At 55.8% G+C, this 16,954-nt stretch overlaps 1 protein-coding gene across 2 annotated transcripts in view; it reads left to right on the top strand.

Moving 5' to 3' along the window:
* The window catches only part of KMO (kynurenine 3-monooxygenase), a 42,803-nt gene extending 28,549 nt beyond the window's left edge, over nt 1-14,254 (top strand). For both annotated transcript variants that reach the window (XM_024201228.3, XM_024201227.3), the window contains 6 exons: nt 2,608-2,755; nt 6,441-6,498; nt 7,415-7,497; nt 9,808-9,909; nt 10,008-10,067; nt 12,989-14,254. In XM_024201228.3, coding sequence (XP_024056996.2) covers nt 2,608-2,755; nt 6,441-6,498; nt 7,415-7,497; nt 9,808-9,909; nt 10,008-10,067; nt 12,989-13,159 — 622 coding nt within the window. In that variant the 3' untranslated portion in view covers nt 13,160-14,254. The remainder of the gene's footprint in view (nt 1-2,607; nt 2,756-6,440; nt 6,499-7,414; nt 7,498-9,807; nt 9,910-10,007; nt 10,068-12,988) is intronic.
* Nucleotides 14,255-16,954: the final 2,700 nt, after the last annotated feature.

Genomic DNA, 16,954 nt, shown 5'->3' on the forward strand with positions numbered 1-16,954 from the left:
TTTTTTTTTTTTTTTTTTTTGGTTTTGGTTTTGGCTGCTTGGGGCGGCCAAAACCCTGGAGCCGGCCCTGCATCTCAAAAATATATATTGGAATTGGAAAAGGTACAGAAAAGGGCAATAAAAATGCTTAGGGTTATGGAACAGCTTTCATATGAGGAGAAATTAATAAGATTGAGACTTTTCAGCTTGGAAAAGAAACGACGAAGGGGAGTTATGATAGAGGTCTATAAAATCATGACTGGTGTGAAGAAAGTAAATAAGGAAATGTTATTTATTCCTTCTCATAACACAAGAACTAGGGGTCATCAAATGAAATTAATAGGCAGCAGGTGTAAAACAAAAGGAAGTATTTCTTCATACAACACACATTCAACCGTGGAACTCTTTGCTAGAGGATGTTGTGAAGGCCAAGACTATAACAGGGTTAAAAAAAAGAACTAGATAAATTCATGGAGAATAGATCCATCAATGGGTATTAGCCAGGATGGGTAGGCAAGGGATCCCTAACCTCTATTTACCAGAAGCTGGGAATGAGGGACAGGGGATGGATCACTTGATGATTGCCTGTTCTGTTCATTCCCTCTCAAGCACCTGGCACTGGCCACTGTCAGAAGACAGGATATTGGGCTAGATGGACCTTGTCTGACCCAGTATGGCCAGTCTTATTTTCTTAACTCGCGTGCGGGTCCTAAGCTGGTAGGCATGCACAGAGGCTGCCTAACTTCACACAAGCCGAGAGGCAGGCGGTGATGCTCCTGCATAACCTTTAGTGCAGCGGTTAGTGCATTCACCCAGGAGCTGGGAGACCCCCCAGTTCAAGTCCCTGCTCTACCTGCTGAGGAGAGGGCAGCTGAACAGGGATCTGCCACCTCCCAGGTGCATGCCTAACCAGTGGGCCATAGAGTCATTCTAGCTCTGGCCCAATTTATCTTTCATTCAAGTGGAATAACTTCTATAGGGGAGCTCGAGGGCATTGGAATAGTCTATAGGCCAGTGGTTAGGGCACTCACCTGAAAGCTGGCACATCCCAGCTCTTCATCAGACAGAGGGGGGCTTGCCCTGGGGTCTCCCATCCAGGGAGAGTATCATGACCCCTGGGTTATAAGCGAGGTTCCCCATCCTCTGGGGCTGCTTTATGTAGGTCTAGGCAGCCTCTGAGCATGCCTACCAGATCGGGCCCAACCCAGGAGTTAGGTGGCCAAATGCCTGTGTTCCCCTACTCTGTAGTTTGCACTGGGGCTTAGGTGGGAGAGGGATGCCCAGAGGGAGACCGCCATGCACATGCTCAGAGGCAGACACACAGGCCCCTAAGGAACTCTTACTGCAAACACGAAGGCACTGAGTGAGTTTAGGAGCCTACCAGGTTTGGCGGCAGCTGAGTGGGAGTTTTGTGGATTGCAGTGGGGCTTCAAAAGGCACAGGCAAAGCATGTAAACGGACTGAAATCCATTCTTACTCAGCAAAGCACTTAAGTACATCCCGTTGAAGTGAATGGGATTGAAGCATGTGCTTAAGTACTTTGCTGAATAGAGATGGGAAGGGCCCTGTAAGGCAGTGGTCACCAACCGGTAGATTGCGATCGATGGGTCAATCACGGAGCCTCTGCCAGTCGATCGCAATCTCCGGCCACTAAAAGGCCGGTGCCCCCATGCCACTCCCGGAAGCAGCTGGCACATCCCTGCGTGGGGGTGGGGTCTTTGCACACCGCTCTTGCCTGCAAGCACCTCCCTCGCAGCTCTCATTGGCTGGGAGCTGGGAACTGCAGCCAACGGGAGCTGTGGGGGTGGTGTCTGCAGGAAGGGGCAGCGCGCGGAGCCACGTGCCCCCCCCCCAGAGGCTGCAGGTATGTGGCGGCAGCTTCTGGGAGTGGCGCGGGGCTGGGACAGGCAGAGAGCCTGCCTTAGCCCTGCTGCGATGCTGCCCGGGAGCTGTCCAGGTAAGCGCCGCCCGGCGAGAGCCTGCACCCCTCCTGCACCCCAACCCCCATCCCTGAACCCCCAGTATCTCCTCCTGCACTCTGAACCCCCTCCTGCACCCCAACCCCTGCCCCAGGCTCAACCCAGAGCCCCCTCCCACACTCCGAACCCCTCGGCCTCAGCCCATAGCCCACACCGCCACCCCCTGCCCCAGCCCGATGAGAGTGTGGGGGAGGGAAAGTGAGGGAGGGGGGCTGGAGTGAGCAGGGCAGGGCCTCGGGGAGGGGGTGGGGCCTCAAGGAAGGGTGGGGGTGGATCCTGGGTTGCTCTTAATTCAAAAGTGATCTTGTGCTTAAAAAGGTTGGATCCCACTGCTGTAAGAGGATGCAGTGTAAGCAGGACCACAGACATGAGGGATAGTGTTCAATATGACTATCTAGCTGTATAGTAATAGCAGTCTATAGCTCCATGAAATTACCATTACATTCTGCGGCATGCGGCAGCTTAATCCCCTGGGTTGAAGTTAATGATCTAGCTATTCGGGTTTCCCACAACTTTCAGCACAAGTACCCCAATGTAAAGGTTTGATTTCGCATCCTGGCACATTACATATTACACTGATGACTGATTCGCTTGTCTCCAATGATGACATCACACATTTCATGCAAACTGTCTGTTGTTTTGGCTGAAGGCGAGAGCTGCAGCGTGATTACTTTTTGCTGCCACCCCAGGCCATGATCTCTGTGAAGTGCTCTTCATACCACATCGCCTCCCGGTGTGTGCTGATGGGAGACGCCGCCCACGCTGTGGTACCATTCTATGGGCAAGGCATGAATGCTGTGAGTTTGCAGTTCCTAATGTCCTGCATCATTTGTGACCAAAAAGCCATTGCTTTTGAGTTCAGACATTTAGCTCCAGTTGGTTCCATTTGCTTGCACAATTGATTGGCTGGCCCTGGGTCTTGCCGGGTTTGAGGCTTGGAGGAGGAGGAGGAGTTGGCTGGATCCACACAAGACTGAGATTCCCTGATAGGCTGAAGGGACCTGTGTGAAGTGGGTTGGGTCTTTCTGCTCCCCATAGAGTCACGCAAGTCTTTAGAGCGAGGCGCCTGTGTCTTCAGCTGCTGCTGGATGTCCAGATAGCGGTGTAGGAAAATGCATTTGATCATGCATGCTCAGGCCAGAAGCTACATCTTCCCGTTTCAGATAGACTGTCACGGTGCAGGGCAACTGCACCTGAAATTCCCCTCTCTGAGCCAGCCAGCGCACCACTCTTAGACATCTGCTGTTGCCTCTCTTGCATGGAGACCCCTGTCTCTCTCCCTCCTGAGCAGGGTAGTTCCAGGTGCCTGCTCCCTGCCTGCACTGTGAATTCCCCTTCCTTTTCTCCTCAGAGGTGGGAAACAGTGTAATGGCCCCAGTTCAGTTACCGCATAGCTCTTTCTAAGCAAGCACCTTTATTCTTAAGGTAAAACCATTACAGAGAAAATATATTGAAACAATAGAAGCCCCTACACACATGGTAATAAGCCAACCAGAGATCACCCCCTGACTCCAACAAGGGCTCTGGATGGTGAACAGTCCTTACTACCTCCCCAGGGGTTTTCCTGTGGTTACAAGTTCATAGTGCCTTTTGCTCAGAACCTGAACACCCAGTTTTATGGGGCAGAAGTCCTTCCTACCCTTCCCCAAGGATTGGGACCCCCCCTTGGGCCAGAGATCTTGTCTATTTGCACGGAAGAATCCCATGCACTGCTACAGGCTGGGGACCGACTGGCTAAGCGGCAGTTGTGCAGAAAAGGACCTGGGGATTACAGTGGACGAGAAGCTGAATATGAGTCAGCAGTGTGCCCTTGTTGCCAAGAAGGCTAACGGCATATTGGGCTATATTAGTAGGAGCATTGCCAGCAGATCGAAGGAAGTGATCATTCCCCTCTATTCAGCACTGGTGAGGCCACATCTGGAGTATTGTGTCCAGTTTTGGGCCCCCCGCTACAGAAAGGATGTGGACAAATTGGAGAGAGTCCAGCAGAGGGCGACAGAAATGATTAGGGGGCTGGGGCACATGACTTATGAGGAGAGACTGAGGGAACTGGGCTCATTTAGTCTGCAGAAGAAAAGAGTGAGGGGAGATTAGATAGCAGCCTTCAACTACCTGAAGCGGGGTTCCAAAGAGGATGGAGCTCGGCTGTTCTCAGTGGTAGCAGAGGACAGAACAAGGAGTAACGGTCTCAAGTTGCAGTGGGGGAGGTCTAGGTTGGATATTAGGAAACACTATTTCACGAGGAGGGTGGTGAAGCACTAGAATGCGTTACCTAGGGAGGTGGTGGAATCTCCATCCTTAGAGGTTTTTAAGGTCAGGCTTGACAAAGCCCTGGCTGGGATGATTTAGTTGGGGTTGGTCCTGCTTTGAGCAGGGGCTTGGACTAGATGACCTCCTGAGGTCTCCTCCAACCCTAATATTCTATGATTCTTCTATGATCAGAGTCAGTTTTAACTCGAGCTGTTTAACTGAAAGTCCTTTCTCTGCCTGTTGGTCCCTGGAGAATCCAGTCTGAACCAGTCTATTTGAGTCTCTCTCCAGGCGGTGGGAGCTCTGTGGAGGTTTGACAACCTGAATGAATTTTCCTAACCCCACCCCCTCACAGTTCTTAGTCCCGGGAGGGGTGTGGTCCCCCTCCCCAAGAGAATTACATACAATCTCTGGCCCACAATGATATATAAACTTCATTCAATATAGTTGAACTTCATTCAGCATAGTTTGTCCTGCACAGGAGTTGCAGGAAACTGCCCTCTGTCACATGTCTGCCTTGCACTGCGCCAGCCTGGGTCCCTGGGGGCGATGGCTATGCACTGAGGTCCCTTGGGAGCTGCAGGTGGAGCAAAGGGGAGCTGTCTGTGTGCTCAGGGGTGTTGCATTTTTGAGTGGGTCTGCCCCACAATTGTGTGCCACATCCCTCCCTCCATACGGTAGTAAGGGACTTCTGTCCACCAAGAACACACCCCAACAGAGCGCTGAGCAGAGGCGCTGGGGGGGAGGGGCGATAATGGGGTGATTCTTTGGACCTTCCCCAAAGTTATCTTGCTCTGTGTGGGTGGGCATAGGAGGGAGGGAAGGGAATCTTTAGGTCCTATCCTCCCCCCTGTCCCACTGCAGCAATGGAGCCCAGCTGTTCATGCAGGCGTCTGTACACACTGCATTTATACAAGCGAGGGCTGCTCAAAGAAGCGGGAGCCACAAGGCTGCGGGATCCCAGCCCGGGAAAGTTGTGTGTGTTTATTCTGGTGCCGTTTAGGATGCTGTGTAGCCCTTAACCACGTCACTGTCACTTTGGGCAGTAGATGGGCTACCCCCGCTCTCTACATCGGAGGAAACTGAAGCACAGAGATGAACGGCTCAGATTTGGCTCCATCACAGTAGGGACCACAGTAAAAGTGGTTGATTTTCAAAGGTGCTCTCACTGCAGCTAATGGGCGTTGTGGGTGCTTAGCAACTCTGGGGGAAATAGTGCAGTAATCCCTGTCCTGGAACACATCCGCACCAGGGACAGGGCTAAGGCTGCACGTGCCTAGTCCTGACTTTCCAGTGCGACCCATCGACCAGTCTTAACACAGTGGGTTTTGTATAGAAAAATATATTCGAGTCTCTCTCTGGCATCTCTCTCACTCCCAGAGCTGCCCTCGCTTTCTTCCTCTACCCCTGGGTCCTAGGTGCCCCACTCTCCCCAGCTCTCTCTTTGCCTTGCCCCCTGTCTTCAACCTTCTCTTGGTTCTTCTCCCTCCCCGGGCCAAAGGAAGGGGAGCGGGCGCTGTCCCTGTGGCTGGGATTCCCTCCAGGAGGGCAGGGCTGGGTCTCTTCCTCCAAAAAGTCTTAGGGAGGATTTTCTTGACCTCTCTTTCCTGCCCAGGGTGTAGGGGATGCATCAGCTCGTCCCCACTGGTCCTGCAGCACCCTGCATCGGCATCAACCTCCTTTGGAGCCAGGCTCATCCCTCCTCCTCTGAGAAAGGGAGGGGCCAGCCAGAGAGCAGGTTCAGAGCCCCCTGCTGCTGCCCCAGGCCATTAAGGTCCCTCTACCCAGCCAGCTCCCCACCTCCCCTCAGAACTGCGGCCACGCGTCTCAGAGCCCAGGCTAAGCGACTCTGGCTCACGGGGCTTGCCCTGGGGGCTAGAAAGAACAGTGTAGACGTCTGGCCTCGGGGTGGAGTCCGGGCTCTGATATTGGGTGAGGGGGGCGGGTTTCAGGCCCTGGGCTCCAGCCCAAGCCCACACATCTACACTGCTATTTTTAACCCTGCAGCACAAGCCCCGTGAGTCTAAGCCAGTGGACCAGGCTCTGAGACTCGCTGCCGTGGGGTTTTTTTTTTGCTGTGTAGACGTACCCTGAGCAGCCACTAAACCTGTTTAGCCCGGGCAGCAGGTCTAGCCCAGGCCAGTGCCCCTGCCTGCCCCCTGCCTGCCAACCCCAGTTTAGGAGCAATCAGGCTTTTGCTGCCAGCTATTTTCCCTTTATTGTGTCTTCCAGGGATTTGAAGACTGCCTGGTCTTCGATGAGTTAATGGACCAGTTCCACAATGATCTCAGTGAGTAAATCCCTGGCCTGGCAAACAGACCTGGGTGGGAACTCCGGGCAGTTTGATCTGACATCAGTCACCAAATGGGTGCTCCCAGGGATGGCCCCTGACCTACCCAGAAGATCAAGGGAGACACTTACTGTGAGGGACAGTCAGGAATTAACCATTTGGCCAGGAGGCTCCTGGGGTATCTAATTATCCTCAGGAAGGGGCACATGGTGCTAGATGTGCCAAAGCCTCCCCCCTCTTCAGCCTTCCCCAGGTTCATCTCCCCTCTCACTCCTATCGCCCCTTCCCCTTGCCCCGGTGGACTGGCAGCAGCACGTCTTCCTTGGAGCCACTCTGCGTTCCTTGCTGACGCCGACGTGCCCCATATCCCCTGTGCTCATGCGTGGTCTGTTGGATGGCGCAGGAAGCAAGTCAAGTGAGGCAGGGCAAGAAGACAGGCTAGGGGATGGGGAGACAAGGCCAGACAAGACTCAGTGCAGAGAGAAGAGCTTCGTGCCAGCCCTGGGACCCAGCAGCCTCCCCACCACCAGCACAGCACCGCAGCAGCTTCCCGTTAGCCTTTGGGAACTGCATGGTGCTCGCAGCGGGGGATGAGCCAGTGCCCACAGGGCTAATGGAGCAGGCAGTCGGCAGAGGCTGGAGCTGATCCAGCTGTTGGGTTGCAGTCCCAGAAGCTAACCTCCTTTGGCTGGCGTTCGGTCTAGCCACCTCCTGAGAGGCCGGCTCAGTCGAGCGACGGGCACTCGTGCCGTGTGCCCTGGGGAGAAGTGCATGCACCATGGAACGCCCCACTCCCTGGCTTGGAACGCGGCACGCTCCCTCCCACAGGAGGAGCTGGGAGAGGGACCAGGACAGAAGGCAGAGCCAGGGAGCAGACTGGAGCCTAACTGGTATGGAACTGATCCCTCTTCCCCAGGTGCCTGCCTGCCCGAGTTCTCCCGGCTGCGGGTGCCCGACGACCATGCCATTTCCGATCTAGCCATGTACAACTACATCGAGGTAAGACAGCAGAGCAGTGCTGTGCGTGCAGATGCTCTACGCGAGGTGCCCGTGAGCAGTCCTGGGCGCAGGCAAAGCCCTCGGGGGAAGAAGGGAGCTCCAGCAGCTGAGCTGTTTTAGTAACCTGGCCAATTGTGCTGAAATGTGTGTGCACACACACGCAGGGCTGGACTTACACCTTACGCGCCCCCCCGCCGACAGCTGACCTTGTGTTTGCCGTAAAAAACAAAACTTTTCACTCTTAGGCGCCCCAGGCACGTGCCTACTGTGCCTCATTGGAAATCCGGCCCTGCGCACATGCTGTTTTAAGTGGCAGGTCGGCTGTGCCCTTACCGTGGTCAGAGAGATGTCCCGTGTCTGTGTTTTGTTGCAGTGACATGGTTCTGATATTGTCCTCTGCCACTACAAACTTAGAGCTGGGGGGAGGGAAATAAGACTTGACATCTGAGAACTCCCAGCAAGAAAACCCCTTGCCCCCCACTCTCTTACAGGCGTGCACACTCGCACACACAAACACACGCGCACGCACACACACACACACGCGCACGCCCAGGAGCCCTTTACCAGTGCCTGACTTCCCAGCACCTTTGCTGAAGTGAACAGAAAAGTGGAGATTTAAGGTTTCCAAGCCCAGCTCAGAGCACCCTTTCCCCAGCTGTGCAGGAAGGGGCTGGGAGAGGTGCGGGGGGCAGATTTCCAGAGAGCTGAGATGCTTTGGGTCATGCCCAGGACTCGAAGGTTGGCTACAGGAGGCAGCCGTCCCCTCCTCACTCTACAACTGCATATTACCTGACCAGGAGTGCAAATCCCCCCCGCACATACACTGCGAGGGCCTGAGGGCAGGATCGGAGAGGCAGGGGTGTGATCCGTTCCTGTCCAGCAGCCACACACACACACACATTGGAGTTACTCCCTTACACCACTTTCCGAATGTCTGGCTGCCCAAGTGCCACAAATCGTCACCCCTTTCGTTCAGTCAGTGCGTGGCCTGTGTGGAGACCAGCCCTGCTAACTAATGTAAATAGACATCAAATGTGCTGCTCTGAGTTCCCAGCGCCTCCTCTGACTCTGTTCTCTGGATTCCTGTAGCACCCAGATGGCACAACCAGCTCAGGCTCTGGATTGGGACAAGTGCTGTACGCACCCAGAGGGACAGGCCCTGCTCTGAAGAGCTTGCAGGCTAGGGGCTAGACACCAGGGGCAAGTTATGCCAGTCGAAGCTAAGATGTGAATTTAAAGCACTCTAGCTATACTGGTCCAATCCCCCTCCCACAGGGGGACACTTTTATTCTTGTCTAGAAGGGGCTTTTTTCCGTTTAAATGATGTCTCTTTGGAAGGGGTTTAAGCTAAATTAAAAAAAAAAAAAAGACACTTTTATTCTGGCCTCAGGAGTCCTCACTGGAGGAGGTGGTGGTGGATTTATACTGGGGTAACTATAATTGTACTGGTCTAACTGGTAAAACTTTCCTGTGTAGACAAGACAGACACAGGCCGGGAGGGGAAACAGGAACAGGCGGGGAAGTGGCTTGTCCAGGGTCACCCAACTCTTCTGACTCGCACTCCAGTGCTCTACCCACTGGGCCATGCCGCTTCTCATCTGTACATTGTTTTGGCCTCGTGACTTGTCAGTCACTTCGCCCCATCCCGTATCTGTTTGTGGCAGAGCACAGCGAGACTTTGGCCTAAGAGTGCCTTTAAACTGACCCCGGTGCAAATTGCTAATACAGTGGGAGACTCTGCTCCAGGCAGTGACTACCAGGACATGTCTACACTACATGGTTAACCTGGCTTCTTGCCTTAAACCCAGCAAAACCTCTGAGCTGGGTTGGGAGGTGGTTCCCATCAGCTACCCAGCTTGGCTGAGGGCAGTGGCTTAGAGTCAAGCGCTGCGTTAACTCGGGCTAGAACCCACCACTTTGCAGCGAGGACACAGGCCAAATCACTCGCGTGCTGCGGGGCTCCCAGACCTTCCCACAAGCCCCTGCCACAGCACAGACAAGTTTTTCTGCAGTTGCCAGGGAAAGACTCCTAGGGTGTCTCAGTGCAAAGAACCATGGGATATGCCCTCAGACACACACAGGCAGGTGCAGAAATGGTGAGGCCACAGGAATCCGAGTCAGGCTTTCCTGTGGGGATGCTCACGCCCAGGCTCGGCTAGCCAGGGTGCTCAGACCTGGACAGTGTGGTCCTAGCCTTAGTGGTAGGAAGTGACAGCTCTGAGTGGCCAAAGAGGATGAGAGCAAGTAGCCACAGCATGGGGGTAAAAATCCCCACAGGCACCACCTTTTAAACTCAGCGCTTTGTTCCAGATGCGCGCACATGTTAATTCCAAGTGGTTCATTTTCCGCAAGTACGTGGACAACTTTCTTCACTGGCTCATGCCGTCCACCATTATCCCATTATACACCATGGTAAGGCCTTCTTCTCTGTCCCCTGCCTGCTCTCCCTTCCCCCCCGGCGTAGTCTCTGCTCACCCCGAAGGGCTGACTATCTTTGCACTCTGGCACAGGTCACGTTCACCAGAATACGCTACCACGAGGCGTGGCAGCGCTGGAAATGGCAGAACAAGGTGAGTGGGAATTGGAGCCAATTTTCACTGACCCAGACATTCAGGGCGTCTCGTGCCCTCCCCCTTTGCCCTCCTCAGATGATAGAAGCAGGTGTCCCTGCCACTGGTAGGTACTTTTCCCAGCCCCTTCTGGCTGCGCTGGCCTGCCGTCCTGGGCAGCAGCACCGCTTGCCCTTGGCTCGAGACACCCCTGGCTGTGAATCTGCATTGCCAGAGCCGAAACTGAGTAAGTAGGGGCCAGGGGCTCAGAGCTTCCTGAGAAAGCAGCACGGTGGAGCTCCCGTCTCAGCGGGCTGTTCCCCCAGCCCCAGGCTGCGGATTGGTCATTTCCCAGAACCCTAATGCAGGGAGCTGTGCCACTCTGCACAGAGAGCACGTGTCTTGCCCCAGGTTCCTGCAAGGAGCAGACACTGGTTCAGCCCCATTCCAGCTCTGCTCCCTGCAGTGTCTCCCCATGGCTCAGCATCGCACATTTGTACTGGGGGCATCATGTCCCCCGCCAGTAACTAGTGCACTAGGGGATAACAGTCAACTACTGCTGCTTACTAATGGAGGTGCTCCTTTCGCTCAGCTGGTCTTTGCTAGTGGTGTTGAAAGTCCTGCTGACAATGGGGGAGGGGTTATTATGCTAGCAAGTGAGGACAATTGAGTAAAATGCCAAAGAGCCCTTCAGATACGGAGATTCTCAGGTTGTTTTTACTCTACTGGATGCTCTTGCAGAACAGCTGAGGGGGGTGGGGCGCGGGACGGACAGTGGGAAAGGGCCACTGGGGAGGTGGCATGCTTCAGCTTTCCACACCATTGACTTGTGCATGGCGGCTCTACCTCTTGCTGGGAGAGAGCAAATGACGGGCAGGAAACTGCCCTCTGGGTTTGGTGCTATGGTAGCTGTGGGCTTAAGCCCCACCTGCCAGCATGAATACAGGCCTTCAGCGTGCAGCCTTTTCAGCCCAGTCCCCCTTGTCTGACTTTATCACAAGCATGCCCCCAAAGACGCCTTTCCACCCCGGCATACCTCCCCCAGCGCTTTTGCCTGGCCTGTGAACTTAGGCCAGTCACATGGGCAGTGGGTAGGGCAGGCTGTGCCTCCCCAAACAGCCAGATGTGGCTCCGCCCACATTCTGCCCCAGGGCCATGCTGCTCACCTTCCCAGGGCTGTGGGGGCTGCGGCAGCATCATGCGCTCTCCCTCCCGGGGCTGTGGGGGCTGCAGGCACTAGCCAGCCTGGGGCAGAGGCCGGCGGCCGCAGTGGGGGGGGGCTCTGGGTTCTGGGGTGCATGGAAGGGGGGGGCTGGGGGCTAACCTCCCCCAGCCAGCGGTTCATGTGCCGCCCATGGCCAGTCATTGGGCCGAGCATAGGTGGCCTGTCTGACAAAATCCTTTCTGGCTAGTGACACAAAGTGATCGGCATGGCTAGCATCTGCCAACCCTGGAGAATACCTGTGACAGGAGGCTCCGCTCACTGCCAGGATGGCACCTCCTCCTGGCCACTCTGCGGAATAGCTCATCAAGTCAACGCCCCTTCCTGTGGTTCCATGCCACTCTGTCCCTCTCTGCCAGCATGCAGCCCTCTCTTGCTCCACAAGCTGCTGCTGCCTCTCCGTGACGCAACCTCCGGCCAGCTCACTATATGCGTTGTCCCCTTCCGGGTCACCAGAGTCTCACTCCCTAGCAATCTCAGGCAGTCTCCCCATTCACTGCCCCCTGGGCCACACCTCAGTGCCTGGCCAGGAACCTGGACCTGCCCCCTGCTCCGGGATCTGGCTCCGGGACCCTCTAGCCACCAGCCAAGGTCTGGTCCCTCCTGGACCTCATGGCCTTTCCCTGAGCTCTCTTCTCACATTTGGTGCCAGCCCCAGCACTCCCGCCTCCTGGGGAGCAACTGCAGGCTACCTGTCTCCACAACCTCCAAACACTCCTCCCTCTCCCAGGAGTGACTGCGGCATTTCCCAGCAGCCCCCTCTGCTATCACCTTCCTGCCTTTCTAAGCCCAGCCCAGCTCCTTCCTCCCACCCTCAGCCGGGGGTGGGGACGGGACTCAGCCACCTGATTCCTCCCAGCTGTGGCCTGTTGGGTTAATTAGCCCCCTTCTCAACCTGCCTTAGCCCTTCCAGGGCCAGTGTGGGGTGAGCGCCCCCTCTCAGAACCCCACAGGCGCTTCCGAGAGCAGCAAGCCCTTCCTGTATCAGTGCGTCTTCGCTGGGAAGGAAGGAAGATGTGTCTCCGCTCGCGTTAGCTAAGATGGTGGAAACCCTAGCCAAGATAAGGTGGTGTGTGATTTTCACAGGATTTAGCAGGTTGAGGCAAACCCTAACCTCCCCCAGCTTGACTTAACCATGGGGAGCTTAGGGTTTCCTTCAACCTGCTAACAAACTGCCCTGTTCTCACGAGGACTTTCCGTCCTGTCAGCTAACCTGAGCAAAGGACGCCCCTTTTTCTGAGTGAAGACAAGTCCCCTGAGATGTCTCCACTGGCAGTTGTGTGGCTGGAGAGGCTGCTCTAGACCAGAGGAGGGGCCTGCAATGCTGTGCTGATACTTAGCCAACCGGGCTTGACTTCCGTCCTCTCAGCAAACTCCGTTTCCTGATCACACTGGGGCTTCGGAGCTTGGCTTAGGGTGACCAGATGTCCCGATTTTAGAGAGACAGGCCCGATATTTGGGGCTTCTTTTAATATGGGCTCCTATTACCCCCCACCCCCGTCCCGATTTTTCACACTTGCTATCTGGTCACCCTGGCTTGGCTTAGCAGTCGAGCCTTCCTCTGGAGTGCCCCAGTCGGTGGGAAAGGCTCCATGCTGGGGGCGGTGTAATTCCTGCCCGAGGGCAGGGGCGAGGAGGGTTATTATAAAGTGGTGTGTTCTCTCTGCTAGGGGCAAAACAAGCCTTCTGAGCCAGGCTGAATTTCTCCTTATACTTGCAGGTGATTAACAAAGGACTCTTCATAATTGGGGCAGCAGCAGCACTGGGTGGCAGCTACCCACTCATAAAGTGGCTCTCCCATAAGTCTGACACCTGCGCAGAAAAGCTGTGGAGCTGGATACTTCATCTCAAGAAAATTGGAAGTGTCCCGCCGGGAACACAACTGGCATAAATGCCAGGGGAGCCGCTGAGGGGACACACGGCAAAGGCCTAGGCTGTAAACTCGGAGAGGTGACTAGTGGGAGGGACACAAAGGGGGCACCAGCTAAAGGGGACGCTCTCTCCCGGGCAGCCTCCGGCCACGCTGCCTGCCTGAGACGCTCCCCATGGTGCGGGACACAGCGGCTGCTCTCTCCCGAGCAGCTTCCAGCCACGCTGCCTGCCTGGGACGCTGCCCGGCGTGGTGTGGCACACGGGGGCTGCTCTCTATGGGCTGTCTCTGGCAGGCAGCATGGCCGGAGGCTGCCTGGGAGAGTGCAGCTTCTGTGTGCCGCACCAGGTAATGTGGCTGGAAAAGAAGGCCGGAAAAGATGAGGCTCTGGCCCCGCCTCTTCCCTTCCGGCTCTGGCCCTGCCCCTTCATCTCTCCAGCTGCCAGCCTTGCCCCCTTCCCCAGCGTTTTGGGGAGGGTCATGTGACCCTTTGCCTCTTCCCGCCCCCTCCGGTCGCCATTGAGATCCTTCCAAGGTGCCACACATCCTAGCATCAGGAAGTCCCCGTCAGGCAGGATGTTCCAGAATGAACCTCCACCCCTCGTCAGACTTGGACTTCAGTGCAGAGTCATGCTCACCGCAAGCCACGTGTCTCCACAGGGAGGCTGCTGGCCACTCGGATGGGACCAAACTCCCATTAGGACTTTCTGCCGAGAAAGCTCCTCCGTGGTTTTCAAACTGGCTCTTACCGGTTCTCCTGGTAATATTGAAAGGCAGTTTGCAGGCAGGCAGCTCCCCGATCGTAGATCACTGTCGCTGAAACAGTTCAGTTCTGTTTCCCTCTGGAAAGTTTTACTGCTATTGAGTTTGTTTAGGTCCAGGATTTCCTGGCACCCCCATCCCTCTGTTTGGCAGGGTGAGTACTAGGATACAACCGCCTGGGTTAGCCTTGGTTCAGCAAGAACCTTGGGCATGCGGCTAACTCTAGGCAACGTGGAGAGTCCCATTGAGTTCAGTGGGATTACTCATGTGCCTAAAGTCAGACACTGGCTGAAATGAGGCCTAAGCGCTCATGTAACACATGGGATTTTTAATCAGTAAACTCCCGTTATTTTGTCACCCTTGTCTACCCAAATAAAAGCTGTTTGGAACAAAAGATGGAACATACAAACCTTTGTGATTCAGACGTGTTTTGCTGCTGGGCATTTCTTCAGCTAGCCAGCGCTCAGCGCTGCCTGGCCTGTTTGCGGGGTCTCCTAGCCACTAACATACCCTGGCTGGTTGTTCCCAGCAATGTGGGTGCTTTGCACTGTTCTTGGAATCAGGCGCAGCGATTGCTCCCTGGGGTTGTCATTTGGTGCCTCAGTGCTAGCTACTAGCTATGATTGTCCAGGCCTGGGAGAGTAAAGTGCAAAACGGGGATTAGTACTGGCCCCGCACCCTGAGACTGCACCCTCTTAGTGCCTGCTGGGGGTCTGGGCGTGGGGCGGAAGGACTGAGTGTGAGGCTTCCTTCTTTCAAAATTGAAAACCGATTTTTTTTTTAAATGAAACAACTTGTCAGTAGAAAATTCCAGGATGTGCTTGAAAAGCCTGGGCCCATTTCAGCCCCTGCCCAGCAGAAAGGGAGGCGGCGGGATAAATGGCCGGGCACTGCTTTGCGAGTAGCTCTCCCGAGAGACGGCATTGAGCTTAGTCTGGTTGGTTTGTTTCTCTGGGCTCATGATCTCTGTGGCAGGGCGTAAGGTCTCTCAGTGCCCCCTGCTGGAGCCCCAGTGCTGCTCCTGGGTGTTTGCTCCAAGCAGACTGTGGGGAGGGGCTTGGGGTGTTGTGAGTTTGATCCCCGCAAGGGGCAGCTGAACCTAGAGAGCGGGGTTGCTGCTTTGTTCGTGTGCTCAGAGCAGTTTCTAGGGCTTTGGTGCTACAGGCCCAGTTCAGCAAAGCACAGCTGTAATGTCATTCAGCACGTGCTAGTCCCCCTGAAGTCAATGGGCGGTAGCCACGTATTTAAACATACACCTCGCATCGCTGGGAGGTAACGGCCTAAGCCGTGTGTAGCGTGTGGCCTGAGCCTGGGATGGGTTTCTCGGTGTGGGTTTTGGCTGCAGCCCCAGAGAGGGCGCCTGGCTGTTTCTCTCCAGCCGCAGCGCTCGTGGCCCACTCACTCCCTAACAGGGGCATTTGGAGCTATGCAGCAGCCAGTCTGACATCCCAGCGCAGAGGGGCAGGCTCCCGTCCCTGAGACCACATTAACTCCCGAGCTCGGCTTGTAACTGCAGCATTGGGCACACGACCCGTCCCCCCTCCGGGAGGGGTCCTGTAAGGGACCCAAAGATTCCTGCGTCGGGGGGAAGACACATGCAGCGCAGCACAGAGGTAATACCTGACGCTCCTCCAGCTCCGCTGCGCTGTGCATACCATCCGTCAGCCTTCAAACAAGGGCGGCCCCACACCCAGAGCCTGGCTCAACGCACCTGGTGTGGGCAGCCCGGCTTTGCCACAAGCACCCATTGCCAGCAGTCAGTCCCATGGTCCTCAGTTCTGCTGCCATCTGCGGCGGGCACATCCTCACTGGCAGTGCAGGCCCAGATCACTTGACCATCCAGGGTGCAATGTGTTGATGGGGGTATTGTGAGTATCACAGCTCTAGAGCCACAGTCAGGGGGGGTGGTATTAGGCAGAGTCCCTTGGACCTGGCTACGCCTGCTCCACCGATGTGTGCGGGAGCTGACTGGAGTCAGCACAGGCTGGAGAGGAGCAGGAGGCGGAAGGTACAGTAACCCCCGCGGTGCTTTCACTGGCACCTTCTCCTGCCTCTACAAGCCACTCCAGCGCATGGGCAGATGGGAGGGGGGCTAGCTCAGTAGGGGGAGGGACAGGGGACGCCCAAGTCACCTCTGACCAGGGCTTGTACTCGTATCCAGAAGAGCCGTGTGACGTGACCTGGGTTGGGCTCATCTGGCTGGATTAAACCAGTCCGCTCCCTCGAGAGGCAGCCAACAGAAGGCATCACGCAGGCTGCGGACACACACACACTGCAGGCCAGCTGCCGGGTTTGATGTATTTTTATTAATAGACCAGAGTGGGGATGTGACATGATGCTACAGGCAAATTGTTCTCACACATAAAGCAAGTTCTAGATCAGGTGGGTAAACTATGGCCCGCGGGCCACATCTGTCAGACCATTTAATTTGGCCCTCAGCTCCTGCCAGGGAGCAGGGTTGGGGATTTGCACCTCTCCGTGCGGCTCCCAGGAAGCAGCCGGCATGACTGCCCTCCGGCTCCTACATAGTACATGGAGGTGTGGCCAGGCGGCTCTGTGCGCTGCCCCATCCGCAGGCGCCGCCCCCACAGGCCGTGGTTCCTGGCCAATGGGAGCTTCAGGGGTGGCGTCTGTGGACAGGACAGGGGGCAGAGCCACGTGGCTGGGCCGAAGGGGGGACATGCTTCCGGGAGCTGCTTGTGGTAAGCACTGCCCGGAGCCTGCACCCTTCAGCCCCCCCCATGCCCCAATCCTGATCCCCCTCCTGCCCTCCAAACCCCTCAATCCCAGCCCAGAGCCCCCTCTTGTACCCCAAGTCCCTCATCCCCAGCCAGAGCCCTCACACCCCTCCCCCATACCCCTTTTTTTTAATTATTAGAATATGGACTATCTCATAGAGCTGGAAGGGACCCCGAAAGGTCATCAACTCCAGCCCAGCAGGACCAAGTACTGATTTTGCCCCAGATTCCTAAGTGGCCCCCTCAAGGATTGAACTCACAACTCTGGGTTTAGCAGGCCACTGCTCAAACCACTGAGCTATCCCTCCTTCCCTAA

This window comes from Terrapene carolina, unplaced genomic scaffold (assembly GCF_002925995.2).
Source record: "Terrapene carolina triunguis isolate 2854851 unplaced genomic scaffold, T_m_triunguis-2.0 Scaffold391, whole genome shotgun sequence".
NCBI classification, from domain to species: domain Eukaryota; kingdom Metazoa; phylum Chordata; order Testudines; family Emydidae; genus Terrapene; species Terrapene triunguis.